The sequence below is a fragment of the Dermacentor albipictus genome, chromosome 3 (assembly GCF_038994185.2).
Source record: "Dermacentor albipictus isolate Rhodes 1998 colony chromosome 3, USDA_Dalb.pri_finalv2, whole genome shotgun sequence".
NCBI lineage: Eukaryota > Metazoa > Arthropoda > Arachnida > Ixodida > Ixodidae > Dermacentor > Dermacentor albipictus.
The window spans coordinates 161,088,498-161,113,225 of NC_091823.1; the positions used below are offsets into that span (position 1 = coordinate 161,088,498).

The 24,728-nt window shown below is 47.7% G+C and overlaps 2 protein-coding genes across 7 annotated transcripts in view; one reads left to right on the forward strand and one right to left on the reverse strand.

Annotated features, from left to right (window-relative positions):
• Window positions 1-24,728, reverse strand: part of LOC135905220 (uncharacterized) — a 149,127-nt gene that overhangs the window by 112,766 nt on the left and 11,633 nt on the right. For 5 of the 6 annotated variants that reach the window (XM_065436235.2, XM_065436237.2, XM_065436238.2 and 2 more), the window contains exon 3: window positions 22,183-22,389. In XM_065436235.2, the coding sequence (XP_065292307.1) occupies window positions 22,183-22,389 (207 nt within the window). The remainder of the gene's footprint in view (window positions 1-22,182; window positions 22,390-24,728) is intronic. The other variant, XM_065436234.2, reaches the window with a different exon arrangement.
• Window positions 1-24,728, forward strand: part of LOC135905217 (uncharacterized) — a 234,920-nt gene that overhangs the window by 60,904 nt on the left and 149,288 nt on the right. The window lies entirely within an intron of this gene.

Here is a 24,728-nt window from a genome sequence, read left to right on the forward strand (position 1 = left end):
ACAGCACTTCTATGAAAAGGGTCCCGATCGTTCAAGAAAGCCGCCGCCAAAACGAACACAATAAATAAATGATTGCCCTAAAAGGACGTTCCGGTGCATCAATACCCCAAATATAGCGAACACATTAACTGGCTTAGACAGCATTATCTTAGCACATCACCCTCTCGTTGTAGTAGTGACGGAAAGGTGGCTACATCCAGATATTCATGACAGTGAAGTAACACCGTGTAGTTATAATATTTTCCGGAGTGACAGAAATGGTCACGGTGGTGTCTTCACAATAATATAGAAAGGATATCTGCGCGTCCAAGTTACCTAACATTGACGGGATAGAAAATATAATAGACAAAATTTTCCTTGAGGAATTTCATTTATTCGTTGGGGGATCTTATCACCCCGAACTCCAATAATACATTCGTAGAAAAGTTTAATGAATTCTTACGCTAAAATCAAATCCGTTCTGCTAACTTGTTGACAGAGGATTTCATCTTTCCGTCAACAAACTGGTTAACCGATTCTCCAGGGGCTTTCACTAGTGCCTGTCAATCATTCCTCGACGTGGTGCTCTTGCATAATCTGACTCAGTTAGTCACTAAGCCCACCCGCGTGCAAAATTGCTCCCAGTCAACTCTGTACGTCTCCTTTGTTACCCTTGTTACCGCCAACCTGCTACGCCGTAAGCCCTATCAGACCACAACATATCAGACCACAACATGCTAAATCTAACCTCGGAACTGCGCATTACACCAAAGCCTCAGAAGAAAGAGGCAGTTATTCCCTTTTTCTCAAGTGCAAGTGACGTCGAGATTTTAGATGAACTACACAGTTCGTTTTCTTCTTTCTCTTGTTTGTCTGAATCACAGAGTTCTTCTGTTGAGCACATGTAGGCCTTCTGACTCAGCAGTAGGGACCCTTTAACAAGTTGATTGGGTCCCAAAAGTGTGTACTTTGCAATTGTATACGTTCATTATGTTAAATAAACTTTCAAACTTTCAAACTTTATTCAGAAACTTAGTTAACTGATGCATAAATGATTTTGTGCCAAGAAAATGGAAAATAGTGCGCAGCAGCGATCCATGGATGACATTGCGTGTCTGGGGCGAAAAGAAAAAAAGCAAGACATCAGCATAACAAATGTTTTTCACTGACCACAGCCGCTAAGACTTCCGCACTATGCCAGTCGTTACGGAACTCTGGAAATAGTGTTTAGCCTTACTGATACACTGTGCGTATGAAAAACTTTCTTGTCTTATCTCCAAGTAAGTTCTGGCGATATCCCGTGCCAATCAAGAAATCGGTCCTTGGCCTCTCTACAGATAGTGCGACTACGCAAGACAAGTTAGAAATTGCACAGGCGCTCATCCAGTACTTCAATTCGGTATTCACACATGACGACGGTTTCACACCACAGTCATATTCCATTGTTGATTTACCTCCAATAACTGACATTTGTATAACTGAGGAAGGCGTGTGAGCTCTTCTGCTCAACTTAGGCACCAAAAAGTCGCCAGGTATTGATGAAATACACAACACCTTTCTAGTCCGGTATGCTGACTGGTGTGCGAAGTGCATAACTTTAGTTTTTAAGAAATCGCTAAAACGGCCACAGTTGGTGTGACCTTCGAAATTCGCAAAAATCACTCCCCGATTCCTAGAGAACGAAACCCGTCAGCACCTTCTTCCTACAGGCCGATTTCTCTTTTGTGCACTTTCGTAAACTTGCTAGGACACATCATCTGCAAACACATAACCAATTTTCTCGAGGAGAATCACGTTATTGATGACCGACATCACAGGTTCCGTCGCAGTCTTTCCACTATTACTCAATTGATTGCAACTGTACACGACTTGGCAGCTGCATTAGATAGGCAAAGTCAAGTCGATATCATTTTTCTTGACTTATATAAGGCGTTCGACCACGTATCACATCACAAATCATTCAAACATCGCAAATTAAAACCCATATTAAAACACGATTGCCTTCTCTCGTGGATTGAAGCCTATCTTTCGCACAGGCGTCAAAGTGTAGTTGTCGATGGTCTCTTTTCTGATGACGTTCCAGTGGATTCCAGGATCCCTCAGGACTCTGTCCTGCGTCCCCTTTTCTTTCTATTGTTCGTTAATGACATTGCTGAAAACATACATGTTTAATTGCGACTGTTCGCAGCTGATTGCACCATTTATCAAGAAATTTCTAGTCCTGACGATCAACCTCTTTTAAGCGATTCCCTATCTGCAATACAAGATTGGTGCTCGTCGTAGAAAATGACTGAATTCCAAAAAGACCGCAGAAATGACTGTCACACGTAAAAAGAATCCTTTAAGCTTTACATATCGCATAGCCAACGGACCTGTCTTACTTGTAAATACCTTTAAATGCTTAGGAGTTCACATAACCTCTGACCTTAGATGGAATGCGCATATCTCGTATATTGAAAAAATGCCCTTAGACAACTGCATTACTTGAGGAGAACACTAGCACAATCTAATCAAGAAATAAAGCTTTTAGCTTACAAAACCTATGTACGACCGCTATTAGAATATGCTGCGGCAGCACAGGGATCCCTGGACCGAAAGTAACAGAGTTAAACTATATGTCTAACGCACGGCAGTCAGGTTTATATTTAATTGTTATAGCAGGAACATATCTAGGGTAAAGGTATCTCAGGGACAGAGCCCTGAGGGATCCTGGAATCCACTGGAACCGCATCAGAAAGGAGACCATCGACAACTACACTGTGACGCCTGTGCGAAAGATATGCTTCAATCCACGAGAGAAGGCAATCGTGTTTTAATATGGGTTTTAATTTCAGCAATAACTTGTGATGTGATACGTGGTCGAATGCCTTATAGAAGTCAAGAAAAATGATATCGACTTGACTTTGCCTATCTAAAAGAAAAGACTTTTCCGAACCGCCAAAATAAACAATAACCCTACCATGTGGCAAAATTATTTCGAAGCAGAAAGATCCTATAACCTACAAGTATACGAAACTAAACACTCATTTTTTTTTCTTCTACTCTACCCGACATAATTCGTACAAACCCACGTCAATTCTGGAAATGTATCAATCCTAACCCCGTCAGAAATATAACACTGTGTGAGGATGATAATAATCCAATTGAAGATCATGACGTCGCGGAAATATTGAATTTATTATTCAGCTCAGTTTTCACTCATGAAGAGGATAACGAATTACCCGATTTCCCTTCCTTTAACTTTCCATCTATGCCGGGCTTCAGCTTCGAAGCTGATGGTATTGTCAAAATAGTCAACTCTTCTAAATTAACCACCTCATCTGGTGTTGACAGAATTAATACTAAAGTGTTAAAAATACAAAACATGCAACTAGCACCATATTGTCTCATATCTTTCAGCAATCCCTTTCATCAGCCATTATACCGCATGACTGGCAAACAGGTAAAGTCATCCCAATCCCCAAAAAGGGCCTTCATCTTATAGCCATAATTATAGACCAATATCTATCACATGTATCACTTCTAAACTAAAGGAACATATAATTTTCTTTCAAATTATAAAATTCTAGTGTCCATCAAATTCTTCCACCCTAACCAGCGTGGCTTTTTAAAAGGTTTATCTTGCGAAACACAGTTAGCCCTCTTTATTAACGACCTTAGCTCTAGCATTGAACTTAACATTCCTATTGACGCCCTCTTCCTCGATTTTGAAAAAGCTTTTGACAAAGTTCCTCACAAATGACTATTCCTAAAACTTTCTCGTCTCAATCTCAACAAACATGTTTTTATTTCGATATGCAGCTTTCTCAATAATCGGCAGCAGTTTATCTCTGCTATAAAATGTTCATCTTCTTATTCCTCTGTTATATCTGGGGTACCTCAGGACACTGTCTTGGGCCCCCTTCTTTTTCTCATATATATTAATGATTTGCCTGCAACGTATGTTCTAACATCCGCATATTCGCTGATGATTGCGTTCTCTACCGGCCTATTACTAACACCGATGACATTTTGTTTCTTCAGTCTGACATTCAGCACGTACTAACGTGGTATAATTCATGGCTAATGTCCTCAAATGTGAAAAAAGCATCTCTGCTATCATTTCACCGACGTCACTCACAACCATATTCAAAATATATAATCGGGAATGCAGAAATCGCTTCAGTAGCAACTTTAAAGTATTTTTCAATCCATTTGACACCTGATCTAAATTGGTATTTTCATATATCACAGTTTACTAACGAGGCAAATCGCATCCTTGGTTACTTTCGACGAACCCTGCGACTAGCGCCCCCATCAGTGAAATCCCTTGCTTATTTAACACTTATCCGTCCCAAATTAGATTATGCGTGCGCGATCTGGGACCCTCATCAAAATAACCTTTCCGCTACTGTTGAATCTGTACGAAATCGCTCAGCTCGTTCCAATTTATCCGGCTATTCATATCATGTAAGTGTAACTTAACTAAAACGTAATGCTCATATCACAACTTTAGCGAACCGCCGAAAATTTTCCAGACTGTGTTTGTTTCATAAATTATTTTATCATCCATCTCTGCATTATCAGCCCCGCCCATCGCATTTCCAATCGCATAAACCACGGGAATGCCGTCTACCCTCCCCTGCCCGCACTTCTGCGCATCTGTCATCATTTTTTGTCCATACAGCAAGGGACTGGAATGACCTGCCAAACGCCATCGTTGATCAGATCGATTCATCGTCATTCAGATCATTCATAGAAGGGATGTACTGCTGAAATTCCACCCCCTCATGTAATACCCCTTCAATGGGACCTTTGAGGTACTAATAAATAAATAAATATGCCCAACAGCCCTACTGTACACCGCAGAACTCGAGCAGTTGGATATGCGATGTCACCGCGAACGACTAAAATTATTTTACTTATATTTTACTTAGTAACGAAAAGGCAGTGGGAGCGCAAGATGGCGGAACAGCGCGTACAGCAACAACTAGCATCCGGAGAGTTTCCACCATTGATGACGTCAGCAGGAGCGAGTGGCACAGCTGGTCGCCACGAGTCACGCTCGCGCGGGTACAGCGAAAGTCGAAACAGAAGCATGAGCCGCCACCGCCGATCCCAATCCAAAGACAGAGTAGCCTGGGCAGACGTAGTAAAGTCAGGGGTAGCCAAGAAAGAGCAGCAGCAGCAGCAGCCACAGCAGCAGCAGGCACCGCCATTTCGAAGTGGTGGAGGGAAACTTAAAGACGAAAGTGAGGCAATGAAGGCGCTAAGAGAAGCAAACGAGGCGTTGCGGAAGAAGAACACTGAACTAGAGGCGACAGTCAATAAGATCAGTAAGGAAATGGCAGAGATCAAGAGAATGATGACGGTCCAGCTACAGCAGCAGCAGGCACAGCCTTTATCGCCAGAACCACAGCAGGTGGCAATGACTGAGGATGAACCAGAAGTAGCGGTGAAGCCGAGGACAGAGAACGCGGCGTCGGCGGGTCCGGCACCCAAGAGAAGAGCAATTGAAAATCTTAAAGAGCGGAGACTCAGCGATAGGGTAGAAAACCTTGAAGATAGGCTCAACCACTTTGAAGAGTATATTCGCACGGCATTCACCAAGACAATCACCGACCGTTTCATAGCAATTGAACACACGTGCCAGCAATTAACTACGACAGTACAGAATTTGGCAACGCAAATGGCTAACTTTCAGCAAACATGGGTAGGACATCAACCACCGCAACCACAACAACAGTGAAAGGCCTCCTGGTCTGGCATTGGAATTGCAACGGCTTTGCTGGGAAAAAAGCTGTACTTCAGCAACACTTAGAACAAGTATCAAGAAAGCCAGATATTATCATGTTCCAAGAGACCCTCTTTGAGGAAGACCCTCCTTGAGGTTACCGGTCTCACGCCAGCCCACCAAGCCTCCGGACCGCGGCCGGCAGTAACGGCAGGGGAGTTTGCACCTTGGTGAGAAAAGGCATCACATACGTCGAGCACGAGTTATTGAGCAAAAGCCCAATCGAGCACACCATGGTAGAGGAAGTTACCGGGAAAAAACAGAAGGAAAGCACTTTTCTGGTAAACGTGTAGAGTAGCCCGTCACACGGAAAGCAGAAATTCAAAGCACTGTTACACAAAGCGTGCAACGTCGCGGGGCCCGACAACAGGCTGGTAATCTGCGGGGACTTTAACGCGCCGAATCAAGCCTGGGGTTATCCCAAAACATTGGCAAAGGGCAGGGACTTAATGCAAGATGCTACCGACTTGGGACTAAATCTAATCACCGACCCAGCATACCCTACAAGAATCGGCAACTAGATCACCCGAGACACAACGCCCGATCTCACTTTCGTCAGGAGTAATGGCGGTGGTATGGCGGACTTCGAATGGCGAAACACGGGCCACGAATTGGGAAGTGACCATTACATTGTGGAGGTCGCTGTCCCGCTCGGTGGTAACGTGGTAACGACGAAGTTGGCAGAAGCTTTCGGAAACATATATTTGCTGACTGGGACGCGTTTCGAGGATTGTTGCCCGAGGAGCAGACCGAAATTACGGACATTGAGGAGTGGTCCACCGAGATTGTAAACAAGGTAGAAAAGGCCACCAAGGAAGTCGAGACGGACGAGCGTGTCCACAGGGTCGACAGCCGCCTCGCCCATCTCATCGCAGCCAAGCAGTCCTTCCTGTCAAGGGGGAAGACGCAGAGGACAAACAGAAAGCTACGCAAGAAGGTCGCCGAACTCAACCGCGAGATCGAGTCCCACAGCCGAGTGTTATGCACATAGCAATGCAATGATGTTTTTAACGCAGCGGACGGCCAGATGCACTGCGGCAAGACGTGGAGTATGCTGAGGCATCTTTTGGATACGACCTCGACCAAGTCTCACCAGCACCACAGCTTGGCCAAGATCATCCACAGGGCGCTGACCGAGCACGGGGAAGACGAAGTGAAGAAACGCCTCGACGACAAGTACATCCCCGTCACTCCCACAGAGACGCATCCAGACTACATAGGCGAAGCAAACAAGTGGCTAGATTGAGACATTGAAGTATGGGAAGTAAGGGCTGCCCTGCACGATCTCAACAGCAACTCCGCTGCTTGTCCCGACCGCGTTACGAACAGAGCGCTAAAAAACCTTAACGAAGCGGCCATCGAGAACCTCACGGCATACTTCAACACTTGCTGGCGAGCCGGGTCATTACCGAGGCAGTGGAAAGCAGCCAAGACCATCTTGATTCCCAAGCCGGGCAAGCCACCCAACATTGAGAACCTCCGGCCGATCTCGCTTACGTCCTGTGTGGGCAAAGCGTTGGAGCATGTACTCTTGAACAGGTGGCAGAGGTACCTGGAAGATTCGGGGCTCTACCAAACACCGTCATCGGGTTCCGAAACAAGCTCGGAACTCAGGACGCCATGATACAACTGAAAAATGAAATCCTCGACGACACTACCAACACGAAAGACAAGCGAGCCATCTTGGGTTTGGACCTGCAGAGCGCTTTTGACAAAGTGAGACACTCTGCGATTCTGGCCCAGGTGTCACGGCTAAACATGGGCAAGAGGACATATGCGTACATCAAGGATTTTTTGACGGAGCGGGCTACCGAAATCATCGCCGGTGACCTGTGGCTCCAAAAGAAGAAGCTCGGCAGTGTCGGGACCCCCCAGTGCTCAGTCATCTCGCCATTACTTTTCAACCTTGTAATGATAGGGGTGGCCGAGCACCTCTCACGAGTTGCGCTGGTCCGACACACCATCTACGCCGACGACATAACGCTCTGGGTCCCAGGAGGAAGCGACGGACACATCGAGAATACATTGCAAGAGGCGGTGGACGCTATCGAGGAGCAGCTGGACGGGTCTGGGCTCGTCTGCTCCCCAAGCAAGTCTGAGCTGTTGGTGATTCCTCCGAAAAGGGCAGCTAGGAAGACGAAAGGCAAGGAACCTGCGAGAGAGCAAGACACAATAAAGACCAACACGAGCAATGGTCACATGATCCCGGTTGTCGAGAAGATCCGAGTGCTGGGGATGCTGATTGAGCGCAGACGAGTCAACGGCGAGACGGTCAACCGTCTGGCGGCCAAAGTGACCACGGCCATCCGCCTCATTGAGAGGGTGTCACACAGAACAGCAGGCATGAAGGAAGAAAGCCTCACCCAGCTAGTGGAATCCTTCGCTATAAGCCACATTACATACGTTGCTGCTTTCCACAACTGGAGGCAGTGCGAACGAAATAAGATGAATGCGCTCATACGCAAAGTGTACAAGGCTGCACTCCGACTTCTCGACTGCACAAGCACCGACACGTTCCTGGCCCTGGGAGTGCATAACACTCTGGAGGAAATCGCCGAGGCGCAGAGGACCGCTCAGCTCGCGCGGCTATCGGAAACAAGAACGGGCAGACAAGTGCTCCGTGACCTAGGCCTGGGACCAAAGGAAAGGGGACCCGAAAATACAGAGGTGCCTGTACCGGACGCAATCAGTAGACGGCTACGGGTATGTCCGGTGCCAAGAAATATGAACCCTGATTTCCACAAAGATCGGTGGGCGACGAGGGCCAAGGCGCTCATCGATCTCCATGCCAAAGACAGGGGTGCCGCGTTTGTGGACGCGGCAGAGTATCCACATGACAGAAAGGCATTCGCCGCTGCAGTCGTCGGGGCATTGACTGGTGCAACGAGAACAGCGGCGAGTGTGCGGACTCGAGGGGCGCATCAAGCCGAGGAGGTGGCCATTGCTCTGGCCATCGCCGACCCCGAGTGCACGACTGTGCTCTGTGATTCTAGGACGGCAGTGACAAATTACGTCAGAGCAAGGGTGTGTGGTGAAGCCGCGCGTGTGTTGCGTGTGGTCGACCTGGCGAGTGAAAGTTGGTGTGTGGTGATAAAGTGGTTTCCGGCCCACATGGGTATTGATGTGTCGGATCGCGGAAACGCTAACCACAACGAGACGGCGAACGCGGCGGCGCGAGCACTAACCAACCGTGCCGCTACTACTACAGCCGACGGAGCAGTCACGCTTCGCATGAGCTCCTGCCTCGACGCCTCATTTCACCCGGAAAACCTCGACGCCGCCGAAAATGCAGTGCTCTATCGTCCTCTACTAATCAAGCGAAACCCGTGGATACCTGGTTTTCAACCGTAAGTCCATATTTCCCGTTCTCTGCTTGCTCGAAGATCCGCGGAGAAGAACGCTGCTCTAAGCCTAAGCGGCGTCGGGCCGACGGCCCGACGGAACGCTGCTCCAGCTCGTGCGGGACGCGCCAGGATGGCTGACGACGACGCGTCTGCTACGATCGGAGCCACGACGCCGATCGAAAAGAACCCCCAACGCGACGACAACGCTACCGACCTATCGCAAAAGAAAACCCTTGACAACGGGGGATGGTTTACTGCAAAATACCACAACTCAAGGCTCATCGCCGTTCCGGATACCGGGACCGAAGCGGTCGACAAATCAGCACCGAGCCAGCCCAAACTAAAGGAGAATACCATTCGCCAAGAGAAGCTACCTCCACTGCCGAAGACCGATTTCAAAGTCATCATTAGACCGAAGAATGGGCTCAACATCAGTCAACTGAGCACGCATCAGATGGCCCGGGCTATAACCAAAGCATGTGGAAACCCAAACATGTGCAACGAAGGCAACTTGCTTATACGGTTGCGCAACGGATCGAACATCGCCATAATCAGCACGCCAAGCATGGAGACTGCCAATGTAGTACAGAGCATTCCAAGTCTACGTTTTGGTGCGAAAGACTATGCAGTGACGGCGTACGTGGCAGCGCCGGACAATTCGTGTAAAGGAGTGATTCACGGACTGGACGCCGGTACAACGCCGACCGAATTACTGGCCCACCTTCGGGTACGTACCCATCGAGTCAAAATACTTTACGCAAGAATGCTTGGGAACTCCCAAACCGCGGTAATTACCTTCGAGGGCAAGATCGTCCCCCGCTACGTTTACTACTACGGCGGCGAGACGCGTTGCTACCTCTATCGGTCATCGCGGCAAGTTTGTTATATATGCTTCAAGCCTGGGCATAGGGCGGATGTATGCCCGACACCTGACGCCGTTGTCTGCTCGAACTGCGCCGAGCCAGTAATTGAAGACGGACACACCTGCGAGCCCAGGTGTGCGCTGTGCAAGGAAGCGCACCCGACACGGGCAAAGGAGTGCAAAGAACGCCTCTGGAAACCGAGAAGCCCACGGGGGAGAAAAAAAGAGGAACTGGACGCCGAAGCCAAGGACGCCGGCGGACGTGGCCGGCCCAGGAAACGCTGGTTCAGTAGGGACTCCAGCTCGACATCCAAGTCTAGATCAAGGTCAAGATCCGCGTCCAAGACCAGGCAGGCTCCAGAAACGAAAAAGAAGCAGCAGAAGAAGCCCATACACAAGAAGGAAGACGACAGTAAGGTGAGCTGGAAAGCGCATCTTTTCTCAGCCTCTCCCACTGCTCCAAAGAACACGAACACGCAGAATGACGAAGTAAATGAGCTAAGGCAAACTATTCAGACTCTCAGGGCAGAAAATGCTGAGCTCAGACAGAAGCTCAACGAGCTCATAGATGAACTTAAGGCACTGAGAACAGGGCAGACAAACTCCAAGCCGCAAACAGCCGAAACCCAGTCGGCCACCATAGGGCGGCAGGAATTCACAACTGCCACGGTAGCCATGAACGATGCACTCGCGAATCTTAGCAACCTCGTTTCTAACATCCAAGAGGAGGCGCGCAAGGACAGAGAACGCCTAGTACAATTTACAGGCATGAAATCCAGAACTAAACCCTATACTAGGCCATCGGCTGAGTATGGCGAGCAACCCTAAACGCCCGGTCAAGTTGGAAACCCTCGATATATGGCAGTGGAACTGCCGTGGGATCCGCAGAAAGCAGGGTCTCCTTAAACAACACATCACTAACTGCACAGCTCCGCCAGACATAATCGCCCTACAGGAAACCGGCTGCTCACCTACTCTTGCGGGCTACTCAGTCTATGAAGGGCTCAGCCATAGTAAGGTCGCGACGCTGGTTGCCAAAGCGGTCACCGTAATTAAACACGACATCGACGCAACGGACATTGACCACGTCTTTATTGAAATTATTACCCAAAAGAGAAGCCAAGAAAGCATCTTTCTCCTCAACATTTACAGCCCGCCCAGCCAGAGGAAAGCCAATTTTGGCTACCTGTTACGCAAAGCAGAACAAGCAGCAGGCAAGAAGGGTCTCGTCATCCTGGGGGATTTTAATGCCTGGCACAAAAGCTGGGGCTATGTTAAGGAGACTCAAAAAGGCAGGGACCTAGCCAGAGAAACGGATCGCAGAAGGCTTAGTCTCATCACAGACCACACCCAACCCACGCGAGTGGGGAACAGTATCAACCGAGATTCGTGCCCCGACTTGGCATTCGTCAGAGGGGTAAGGGACGCTCGATGGGAAAACGACGGGGAAACGCTTGGTAGCGACCACTTCATTTTGCGCATCAAGATAGAAACCCTCCCGATCAGGAAAAGACTTGGCCAGGCTAGGCTCACCGACTGGGTAGCCTATAGAAAAACTAGGGCGGAGTCCGAAGACACTGAGATCACCGACATTACGAGCTGGGTCGCAGGAATCAAGGCAGACTGCAAAAGGCTAACCCGAGAGGTCGCCCTCACCACCAACACACCCGAGGTGGATAAGCACCTTTTACACCTATGGGACGCCCGACGGGGGCTACTAAGAAGATGGAGGCGGCAGAAGCACAACAGAAAACTCAGACTAAAAATCGTTGAGGTCACCAGACAAGCCGAAGAGTATGCGACAGAACTCGCAGGGCGCAACTGGGACCAAAAATGCAACGAACTACAGGGGACCCTTGGCTGGAAAAAGACATGGGCCTTGCTAAGGAGTCTTATAGACCCAACCATGACCAAGTCCGAAAATCGTAAAACGACCCAACGGATCGCGCACCGATTCCAAGGCACAGACCAGGAAATGCTCAAGAACATCAAGCAGCGCTACATTGGGGATACGACGGACGTCGACTGCAGCTTGGCATACACGGGCGAAGCAAATCCCGCTCTAGATGAACCCATTACCATAGAAGAAGTAAGACACGCTGTGATGTCTGCCACAAAGAACACCACGCCAGGCAAGGATGGCATCACCAACGCCATGATAAGGAACCTGGACGAAAACTCCATCAAACGATTTACAGAATTCATAAATAAACACTGGGAACAGGGGACTATCCCAGACGACTGGAGACATGCGGAAATAGTTATGATTCCGAAGTCCGGAAAGACTCCCTGCCTGGAAAACCTGTGACCCATTTCGCTAACGTCCTGCTTGGGAAAAGTATACGAGAGAATTGTGCTTCAGAGGTTGGAGACCCACCTGGAGGACAACGAGCTCATGCCACACACTATGTTTGGATTCAGAAAATGCCTCTCAACGCAAGACATCCTCCTGCAGATTAAGGAGGAGGTACTTACTACCATCCCGAAATACGGAGAACATATCTTGCTTGCACTCGATCTTAAGGCGGCCTTCGACAATGTAAGTCATAGGGCTGTGCTGGAGGGTCTCAGCAACATTGGTTGCGGGCAGAGAATACACAACTACGTCAGAGCTTTCCTCAGTGACAGAACCGCCACCATTGGTATAGGAGGCATCAGGACTGACACCATCAACATGCCCAAAAAGGGAACACCGCAAGGCTCTGTGATATCCCCTACGCTTTTTAACATTGTTATGATCGGGTTAGCACGGAAGCTCGAAAAAATTGAAGGGCTCAGGCATGCCATATACGCCGACGACGTCACCATCTGGGTGACCAAGGGATCCTTAGGAGAAAAACAAGACCTTCTGCAGAGCGCAGCAGATACAGTCCATGCATACACTGAACACTGCGGGCTTGTCTGCTCCCCGGAGAAATCCGAGGTGCTCAGAGTCTACAGAAGAGGATACAATCTGCAAAACTCCATAGACATCTTCATAGGGGGGAGGAAGATTCCGTAGGTATCCCAAGTTAAGATCCTTGGCATGTGGATACAAAGCAACTGTCGTGTGGACCACACAATCAGACAGCTCGCAAACACTACAGCTCAGATCACGAGGATGATCGCAAGAATCTCAAACAGACGGCGAGGTATGAAAGAAGAGGACACATGTAGACTAATACAGGCCCTCGTGGTCAGTAGGATTGTATACAGTGTCCCCTACCAAACACCGCTCGAGCAGGAAAAAGAACAATTAGAGGCAATCCTTAGGAAAGCTTACAAATGCGCTCTCGGACTACCGGTCAACACCTCGACGGAGAAATTCCTTCAGTTGGGCATAAACAATACAGTGCAAGAACACATCGAAGCTCACCTTCTCGCGCAGAAAATGAGACTCATGCTGACTCCAACGGGCAGGAACACGCTGAAGATACTGGGTATGAGAGATGCTTGCAGAGAAATCAACAGCACGGAAAGCATACCTAAAGAGATTCGAGAGATCATTGAGGTTAGCCCGATACCGAGAAACATGCACCCTAACTTACACAAGGCCAGAAGAAAGGCAAGATCAGAAGCACACAACAGATATTTCTCGGCGAGAAAAGACGTGTTATACGTCGACGCGGCCACATACAATGAGCACTCCGGGGCGGTAGTCAGCGTTGTTGATCACCATCTTAGAGAAATCAATTGCGCTTCGATCAAAGGCAACAACATCCTGGAGGCTGAGGAAGCGGCAATCGCACTCGCCATCACCCACAAGGGCGAAGAGGCCACTACAACAATACTTACGGACTCGCAAGAAGCGTGCAGAAGGTACAGCAGCGGACGCATATCCACTGCGGCCATCCGCATACTCAAGACGAGAAAAATAACCTTTTCGAGATGCTTCATTACGTGGACACCAGGTCATGAGACTGTGACAGGGAACCAGCGTGCCGACGCCAACGCCCGAGCATACGTCAACCGGGGGGCGCACCACGACGGGGAACCGGACACAGTCACCAGACGCTATGGAGCAATTTTAGAAAACCAAAGAGCCCTAAGGAGGATCTACCCCCCTCCCCACAAAGACCTTAGTAGAGAGCAGTCGGTTGCCTGGAGACAACTGCAGACTAATACATACCCCAATCTGAGTCTGCTCAGCAAAATCTATCCGTCAACATACGACAATAAATGCCCGCTATGCGGTGAACACGCAACGCTTTACCACGTTACATGGGCCTGCCAAAAGCCAAAGGTAGCGCCATTACACAAAACACCAACACCGGAGCAGTGGGAGGCTGCGCTATCCTGCTCGAAGCCTGAAGAACAGCTCAAGCTGATCGACAGAGCTAGCAAGATGGCAAAGGCCACTGGGGCCCTGGACTGAGAGCTCCACCTTCGCCGGTATACCTTCTTTGGGGCAATAAAGTTTTTCATTCATTCATTCGTCGTGTTGGTGGGAAACCAAGGACAAAATGACTTCCTACAACGAAATTGTGAAATGGTACCGACTAGAGCGAACGACTGTGCCGCCACCTTATCCGGGCTTGACCCGTAAGAAGGCGGTTTTATACCGACAACTTCAAACGGGGTCGTTATTCACCCCGGTGCTGATGAGGCACGTGTGTCCAAGTGTTTATGAAAGTGACCTGTGTTGTGTGTGCCGAAAGGAAAGAGCCACTGCAGCTCACATCCTTTGGGACTGTGCTAAGAATCCTCATGAAGCTGCAACGATAACAACGATCCCGCCGCGGCTCGAGGCCGCAACGAGGTCCTACGACCAAGATGTCCAAACCCAGGCCGTTCAGCAGATCTCGGCGGCCCTCGAAAGGCAACGACCGAGAGAAACCGGAGAGAGGCTGCCACCCCAAAAGAGGGGCAGGCGCGGTCGACCAAAGGGAATAGTGCGGCCGCGGCCGAAGTAGAGGCGCCACACGCCGCGAAGACGTCATGGCCGCGTCACAGTAACGCCTCCCTAAAAGGGGAAGGCTAACTGTTCTGCAGGCGTTCACAACAAAGTTTCTTCACTCACTCACTCACTCACTCACTCACTCACTCACTCACTCACTCACTCACTCACTCACTCACTCACTCACTCACTCACTCACTCACTTATATAATCACAATAAAATAAAACTAGAGGAATTAAGGCATTTAGGTTGAGCCCGTCATCCACCACCCTAGGCATTCCTATAATTCTAAAAAAGTCAGCGCATTTTTGTGTAAAACAAATGTCTTTAAATACTCATTTTTCCCCGCACCATTGTTCAATGGAATGGTCTTCCTGGAAACGTGGTAGGTTCCGAAATGGTGAGCTTGTTTCTACAAGCTTTGAGTGAACAATAGGGCACACACCCAATTTGTTTCGAGTCGAGTGTTTTGCTTTTGTACTCGATTCTACTTCGTGAGGCTTATAGCACGTTAAAAATACAAGGACGAAAGTGAGACGTGACACAAACAGGCGCTAACTTGCAACAAGCTTTATTTCGAGCAAGGGACCCATACATATATACAACTTTTTCACGTACATCGTACATGCACTGTTTGCAAAAAAATCCCTTACACGCTATTGCGCAGGTACGATAACTCTTTGCGGGAAAGGGCAATTGATGGTTTAGACACACAGTTATCGCCAAGCCTATCAATCATTTCTGCTTCTATAATTTCGCGAGTTATCCTACCTCGGGCTTTTCCCACAATGGAGGAGTCTCTGTATGCTGGAGCACACGTCGAGTGATCACCATCATCCACCCTGGCAACAGTGCAGCTGCAATGCCTGCAGGGGGCGTCGAGGAACCCACCCCGCTTTTCTGCAACATTATACCGGTGTTCCTTTAAACGCTTGTTGAGGCACCTTCCGCTTTGCCCCACGTAGTTCTTCCCACACTTTAAAGGTAGGTTGTAAACAACTGCTTCCACACATTCAACAAACGGTTCCTGGTGTTTCTTTTTGCACCGCGCTCATCAGAGAGGCGTGGTCTGGTTAGTCAGCACAGACATTGCAATTTTGCAGAAGCTGAAAACACAACCCTAACATTTGCAAGTTGGCCTATTTTCATTAAACGGTGCGAGAAGCCGTGCATATATGGGATGGCAGCAACGCTCCTCTTATCCACACAAGGCACGCTGGCGGAATTCTTTGATAGCTTCGACTTGAGCAGACCCTCAGCAACGCTAATAAGTACATGGGAAGGGTAACCTGCCAATCGAAGCCGGAGGATCTGATCCTTGATGCTTTCGGTCATCAGCTCCGGGCATGACTTACATAATGCGTTTGACAAGCATGTCTTTGTGAGTCCCCTCTTAACCAACTTAGAGTGCGCCGACTGATATGGGAGCAGTGGCTTGTTCGCGTGAGGCTGGTACTTACAGCGTACATGGTCGTTGAAAAATAAAAACTTGATGTCAATAAATGGGATACTTCCGTCAATCGGCAGTTCATGCGTTATTTTTAGAGGAGGTAAACCCTCGCGTATAAAAGAAAGTGCATTAGTGGTTAAAAAATTGAAACAGTTAGAGCTGCAGTCAAGTAGAACTAAAATGATGATGGTGACCACTCGACGTGTGCTCCAGCATACAGAGACTGCTCCATTGTGGGAAAAGCCCGAGGTAGGATAACTCGCCAAATTATAGAAGCAGAAATGATTGATAGGCTTGGCGATAACTGTGTGTCTAAACCATCAATTGCCCTTTCCCGCAAAGAGTTATCGTACCTGCGCAATAGTGTGTAAGGCTTTTTTTGCAAACAGCGCATGTATGATGCACGCGAAAAAGTTGCTTATATGTATGGGTCCCTTGCTCGAAATAAAGATTGTTGCAAGTTATCGCCTGTGTGTGTCGCGTCTCACTTTCGTCCTTGTCTTCTTAATGCGCTATAATAATAATAATATTTGGAGTTTTACGTGCCAAAACCACTTTCTGATTATGAGGCCCGCCGTAGTGGAGGACTCTGGAAATTTTGACCACCTGGGGTTCTTTAACGTGCACCTAAATCTAAGCACACGGGTGTTTTCGCATTTCGCCCCCATCAAAATGCGGCCGCCGTGGCCGGGATTCGATCCCGCGACCTCGTGCTCAGCAGCCCAACACCATAGCCACTGAGCAACCACGGCGGGTATTTTAATGCGCTATAAGTCTCACGAAGTCATGCCAACAAACCCAAATCACTGCTTTACAAAATCGATTCTGCTGTGTTTTGTACAGTAGTTGAGTCTCGTTGTTTGTTTCTTCTGTTGCAATGTCCGTTTTGTCTGTTTTTATTATTTCTGTACCGCACTCCTGCCTAAGGCTTTTAATACAGGCCGGCAGTATTTGCTAAAATAAATAAATAAATAAATAAATAAATTGCTTAAAGCATTGTGTAAACGCCCGGCAATGCACGTTTATGCTTGAAAAGTTGCAAAACATTTAATTTATATTTCGTATTCGATTACGAAGGAGATTGTGCAGTTCTTCGACTACTGCGGAATATGACGAAACTCCCTTCAGCGGCAGCAACCTATTGTATATTGGCCGCGCCGTCCTCGTCTTTCATCTACTGCTTTGGAGCGGCCCATTTAGTGACGCAAGCGGCAAACTGAAGCGAACCGGTATAAGACTCAGGCCGTGATCTGTGGGTCAAGCGCATCAACTCTTATTCACGACTCGTCTAAAGTTGCAGCTCAATCACTGGCACTCGCATACTTTGCAGAAAGTTCAGCACTATTTGCGTCGCCTATAAAATCTGATTGCACAAGGTCCAGCGAGAATGCCGACAACAAACACAATCAGTTATACCATTCGAATAAGTTCCGAATCATGCGTTTATTACTTGCACTCAGCGATAACTTCAAGCTGTTAGCGAGTGAAGGCGGTGCGCAGTAAAAGACAAGTACATGTTTCAATTAAAGCGCGTGTTGGATTACAGTCCTCTTTTACAACGATAACAGTTCCGGATTCTAATTTGGAGCCATTGTCTGCAGCTACAGCATCTAGGGACTCTCAAATCGTTTCGCGGTCCCGAGTAGATAAGCGCGAGCTCTTCCTCGGATGCACTTTTCTAAACGCATGTTAACAAAAAAATGTTGCGACCACCATGCACCGAACAAAACTTGATAAGGGTTGTCGCCTATAAAAGAAGAACTTACAATCCTACCGATCTCAAGGACCACTTTTTTTTTTTGGCCTATAAGATGTATACGAATACTTCCGAAAACCAGAAAATTCTGAACAAACCGCATCACGAGCAATACTCTGCAACTCGACAAGAAGGTGCGGTATCACAATCTGCAAAGCTAATCTCTCGAGACACCTACAGAAACTAGACAAAAGGTATTTTACACTGCTCTGAATCACCGGTAACAGCTTCATCACAAAACTCGCGTACACAATGTGATGAACTCTGTGGAGCAGTGCATATGGGTTTTTATTTGCAGTTACAGCAGTGCTCCTCAGCGTTTAACGCAAAATAAATCCAGTCCGACACGAGTTTGGACAAACACTGAACAAACCTGACTTCACTACTACTCCATACAGGTTGTCTCCGCTAGCGTTAACCAACCTTTACAATAATCGCCAATGCGAAATTTTTCATTTTCAATTTTACATATTTTCAGTTTGCGACTTATTCACTAGCGCTGGCAATGTCTCTCGCGCGGCACGTTGCAAACAGCGAAGTGTGGTGCGACGCACCGTTTAGCTTGCCCAGCTGATCGGGAGATCGCAATAAGCAGCACGTGGGTGACAGGTGGGCGCGATTCGTAGCAGCCGCCGCACGGATACCTCCACTGATGCAGCGCTTTGTATCCCTATATGGTGTCAGTGGAATCATCGGTGAGCAGACTACCCGTGTTACCCTGGCTCCATGCACCTGGCAGCTATCGCCTCCCCAGAGCCCGTCTTGTGCGGCCCTAGGCTTTTGTTCTGGCGCTTTTGCCATGCCATACTCCTTCGCCTCAAGGTTCCGCTACACCCGCCTCCACTGCTTTCCTCCTCACGCTCGCTTTGCTATCGCCGTCTTTCCTCCTCCGCTGCGCTCCGCGTTCGCTCTTTCATCCTTTGCAGTGCTGTTTCGCTCGGTTGCGAAGGGCACAGACGCTCGCCTCTCTAAAACAGCTGCTCTCTAAAACAGGGCGCATGGAAAAAATTTTCTACGGTATTCTGTCACCAGACTTCTGAAAACCGACTACCGCAGGTATTATAATTGCATATTGCACCGGGGTATTTTAACCTTCCTTTTCCGCTGAACTTCACCAAGGTTAGCAGGGACTTACGGTACATACTGGAGTTAAAGGATAACAGCAAACGAAATTCGCTTTGGCGGAATATTTCGTCAGTGACTACCATATACCTCAAACGCAAGCATAGAAAAGTCGCGTGGCTTACAATCGCAACTTTTTCGCAGTAGCAGCTTTTAAACTGCAGCAAAGCAGAGGCGCACCTGCTGGTTGTCGTTATGACGTCAGTGCCACAGCGCCACCTCCCAGATTTTCCGAACCGCCGCGGGCGCCGCGTTGTCTCGGAGGCCACGCCGAGGAGCCGTGTGCTCCATGTTATGCGTCATTTCCGCCAAGCAGCGTTGTTTCATTTTTTTTTATTTCTGGTTTCTAGATTGCGTTTGCGCTGGTATTCCACACGTCAAGTTCAGCACGAGGGCTCCTTTACAGGGTGTTCTTTTCTGCAATACAGATCCTTTTACAATAACGCCACAAGCGCAGCGAATGTGGTATTTTACAGACGAGCTCCTCGATGAAGCGGACATACTTTGCCGCAGCGGGACGCACTCATTCTCAATATTGCCGTAATCTACCTTCAATTTCAAATGAGGACAATCTCGAATTACGTGTGATTTTTTATTTCTAAAAAAAGCGCATGCGGTAACTGGCGACGCTCTACAAGTTTTTCATGTAAACTGCCCTCGACCTATTAGTAACAAAGCTAACACATTTTTTTTAATTAGTCTCTTCACAGTCGCTTGAGGTGCGGCAGATTATTTCCGCCTCGCCGTAGCCGTAGGCTCATAGACTTTTTATGAAAATATTATTGTATAGAAAACACCCTGTATATCTACACAGACCTAAAATGGGCTTTTTACGCGGCCCAAAATTTCGTTCCAGTTGACCTGTGACACATCTGCGTGAAATTCAAGAAATTTGGCTGAATTTTTCAATCATCTAACACTACACTGTTAAGTTGACGTCGACGTTATGTCCACCTTTTTAGTTATGTAACCGAGACGATGCCACAGTTGTGTCATTTGCTAGAGAATTAAGTCAAGTCCGTGTACGAGTGCCGAATCTAATTTCAGCTGATGGCAAATCACATATGCGCCAATTGTCAGCGTGCAGGAAGCTTCGTGAAAACCACCATTGCCTTCCATGGTAAATCAGTCTTGCGCTAATTCTGAAAGGCGAGGATGTTTCAGAAAAGAGAAAAGCGTTATCCGCCCAGAGTTTGTCCACCCGAAATGATACTAACGAAGGCCGTGTATTTTCCTGTGCAGCCTCGTGATCCTTTCAGTAGGACGACTATTCATCATTGATTCTCTCAGATTCAGCCTACATATGAAATGATGTTGGTTTCATCTTGTGCGTGGTGCTCTTCACAGAATACCGTGTTACCAGTGAAGTGGATGGCAGCAGGGTTAGGGACATCTCGTGGCGTTTTAGTGCATCACTTCACAGGAACGTTATTGTGTCGCGTAAGTGTTCTCGTCAAACGAAAAGTAAGTAGAGATGTGTGAATATTCGATAATTTGAATGTTATCTCAATACACCTTGTTATTTCATTCGTGTTCCATTCGACAATTCAGTATTCCAAATTGTCTAAGAATAATTTTATTTTCGAGATACACGGAATAACATTACTGCTTCGAGTTGCAAGGGAGAAGTGATGCAAGCGGGACTGTTCCGAGCCAGTCAGCAGCACGACAGTCGCCGCTGCTGCAAAAAGCCAACAGGAACCGTCTTCACAAAGTTTCCCTTTCATAAGTGCTTTCTCCTAGGCCGGTCATGTACTGGAATTTTTCGTTACGACTCAATTTTAGCTTGAGAGATTTCTGTGAATATGTATACCCAGTTTCTCAGGGAAATAATGGATCTGCCAACTGCTGCACATTAGTTTGTCCCTCAACAAAGCTGCCTCTAAATTAACCAGGCTTTTCATTTCCCGTAGGAATTCTGGTAAAGCATTTTTAGAGCGATTATTTATCTGCCAACGCTCCCAGATTTTCCTGACCATGGCTACTGGAAGGAATTCCAGTGATGTAAAACCAAGCCTTCTTTCGGAGACTAGCTCCACACAAGATTTACATTTCACCTTGTTTTGTTCAACTGTCGTTCTTCTCAAATACCTTCATAATATTCTGTTCGAAATTTTCGCTATTTCACAACCATGAAAACCACTTATGCTGCTGTTGATTTTCAACTCTAGCCCGTAACTAAAATGCAGTTCTCTGCAATTCATGTAAAACTCTCGCTTGGGCTAGTTCGTTCAAGCTTGAATGAGCACAGTCAAGACGCAAAAGACCAGGACTGAAGAAGGACGTAGGCGTCGGTCCTGTCGTTTGTGTCCTTCAGTTCTGGTATTTTACGCTTTGCCTTCACACATTCACAACAATAGGAGGTTTGCGTCCGCAGGTTGAACTCTGCATCACGAGATGGCATTACAAAGCGGCTTCGCAGGCTTACATCTATGGTGTGACGGTACTCCGAAAAACGTAACAGGTCATGCACACAGGCTGAAATAGTATTACAGATTTTTATCTTATGCGTAATCGTATTCCCGCTTCAGGAGCCCGGGGTTACCAAATAGGTGTATGGCATAAACAACGCTGGTAGCGACATCTGGTAACGCAAGGTTCAACCACGGATCACAGGAAGCTAATACTGCGGCCACCTTACTTTAGTTCAATTATATAAACAATTCAATGGAGGTTTTTTAGGTACAAGAACCAAAATCTAATTATGTGGCACGCTGTAGTCGAAGTCTCCAGGCTAATTTTGATCAGCTACCTATTAGGTTTAACTACCACGTGTTAGTTATTCTATACGCTCTACTTGACTGCTGGCGTAAAGCGCAGGTTGCATACTAATTGTGAGCATTCATTTGGTGTATGAGTTTGCTTCAACGAGAATGGTCGCGCCGTGCGAAGACGTTTCAAACGCATCATTGTTGTACAAATCGTCCTAAGATGTTCTAAGACCCGTAATCTGTAAGGTTTACAGACGAGCTAAAGCTCTCCCTAGCTGAACTTGATCCGGTTCGACGTCACACCTCACCTGGTCTGACGCGACGGGCGCCGTCGGAGGCGGGCTGTACAGGAAGAGATTGAGCCGCTTCATGAAGTCCCGCAGTGACTGGTGGCTGGACGTGGCGACCGTGTAGATAAGCAGGCACTGCTTGAGCAGCTGCGAAGCCTTGCCACGTGCGCCGGACAAGTGATGACCTGCCGCCACCATCACCTCGAGGTGGGTGCGCCACGACTGCTGCAGCGAAGTACAGGGACGTCCCCAAACGCGTCAGATCCGTGCGAAAGGCGCGTCCAAAACGTACCACTTCACCCATTAGGATTTTATCCAGCTTGTTGGAAACTTGATAAAATATCCGTTTAAGAGTACCTTTATTTAGCGCAATTATTCACAGCGGACTCTTATCGTGAAAAGGAAATATACATTAGACAAACTTGGGCACAGCCCATATCCCGATGACTGTCGACGATAATGGGTTTCTCATTCAATCGATACAGCGACACAACGTGTTGCCACCCTTGAAACGAGGTACGTAGCAGGCGTGTACTGCAGCGGGACTCGTATTTCGCACTTCCCTAGGAACACTCGGTGCCATCTAGCGCCGCTGCCGCGTAGCCTGCGCGTCGCTTCAGAAATGCATGGCGCACAGGTGCATGCGAACGCTTAGAAACGCGACATGCTGCAACTGGGCTCCTCTTTCGCGCTTATTTCTGGACACGCTGCGCCTTCTAGTGGCACTGCCAAGGAGCCCTCGCATGGCCTCCGAGACGAGAAGCATTGCGTGCTGCTGCCGGCGAACACTTGCCTCATGCCGAATGGCCACACTCACTGACCCAAGCTAGCGAGAGGTTCTTTGAAAAGCGCCACATACCCACTGCATTCATGGCGCAGATAGCTAAATCGTTGGTGTGAAAGACGCTCACTGAAAAACCGCACATAACCGGAGCATTTGCGGCGCGGCCTGCTAAAGTATCGGCTTGCTCTCCATGAGGAACCGTTGTGACATGGGTTCCAATCCACTTTGCATCGTTGAAATTTAAGGCATACTCTCGTCATTGTAGAGCGGCAGATTCCCAGTAGCACATACCTCGCCGCCCAAGTTGGCGTGAAAGAGGCTCGTTGAGGAGCGGCACACACTAACTGCCGCATAACCAGTGACCCAAGTCGGCGTCAAAGAGTTTCATCGAACAGCTGTACCTACCCAGTCCCGCATCTACACTGACCCATCTCGGCGTGAAAGAGGCTCATCGCAGAGCGGCACAAATGCACACACTGCCATATAGTTACACGCCCAAATTGGTTGTTTGGTTAGTTTCGAAACCTGTTGCCTAAGCACAGCAGCCTGATGCACTGTTGATTCGACTATACACTACCGAGTGGCCCAGGCAAGCGAGAAAATTGTTAAATGCAAAGAAAGGAACGTGGATAGTATCCGATAAGTGCGTAAAATACCCTAAGAATGCTACGGCATTAAAAGAATCGGTAGGCACATATATAGCAGGTATTAGCAAGTCATAGGGAAACGAGAAGAAAGGACGTCGAGGTGCCCGATATTTATTAATCATAAGAATCCAGCAAACGAAGACACCAATATAGAGGAAATTAGTTTTAGTTACTAATTGAATTAAAGAAATGATAAATATAAGTGAAATCAAAGCGGATGAAAGCGGTTCACTTTCATTTCCATTAGTTTATAATTTATCTTATTCAATTAGTAAGTACATGTAATTTCCCCGATGTTGTCCTTGGTGTCTTGGTTTGTTGGTTTTCTATGATATGTCATGGAGCGTAGTTTTACGCTATTCTTGTAAACATGAGAGTAAAATCATTGCGTTCTACCGCTACTGACATGTACAATGGAAACTTGGAGGTAGCTTAACAAAGCAGCTTAAGAAAGGGTTACGGATAGCGCAGGTAGGGGCGAGGCAAATGACTCGCATTAGATCAAAATGCCGGAAGACAGTGGTGCAGAGTAGAGTACAAATGGGAGTAGCCGATATTCTCGGTGACATTATTCCGTAACAGGGAACTCAAGTATCGACCGATTCCTTCTGGTAATTACCTGGTACCAGTTGAAATCGAACTGTTCTGTACTTGCGGCCCACTAGGAAGGAAATGGTCTCAGTTGGAGCCTAAATGGAGCCCCGCTGACTCCAATGGGGGTCATAGGATTTCCAGGGACAGAAAAGTTGAGAATTAACGGGTTCCACTTGTAGGCCACGGGAGAAAGAAGTGGCAATACTTTGGAATTAACTGGGCATGTGAGACATCCAGGTGGCATCCAATGGCTTGCTGTAAATTGCAAATGTTTAATTTCTATGCAAATGAACCAACAGTTATAACCAGCTGAAACTAATTTCTCCATTTGGGAGGTAAGTTCAAATATATATGAACGTATTCTTGTGAAGCAAATGAACGGAGGAAATCAAGTTGCAATCAACTTGAAAGCAATCTTTTTAATTGTTGGTCAACTCAAGTTATCGAGGAACCTATGCACATACTGATTAGCTACATTTTCTCTTTTATTTGGTCATTTTCTGCGCCCTAAGGCAAGTAAGTGACGGTGGTACTCAGCG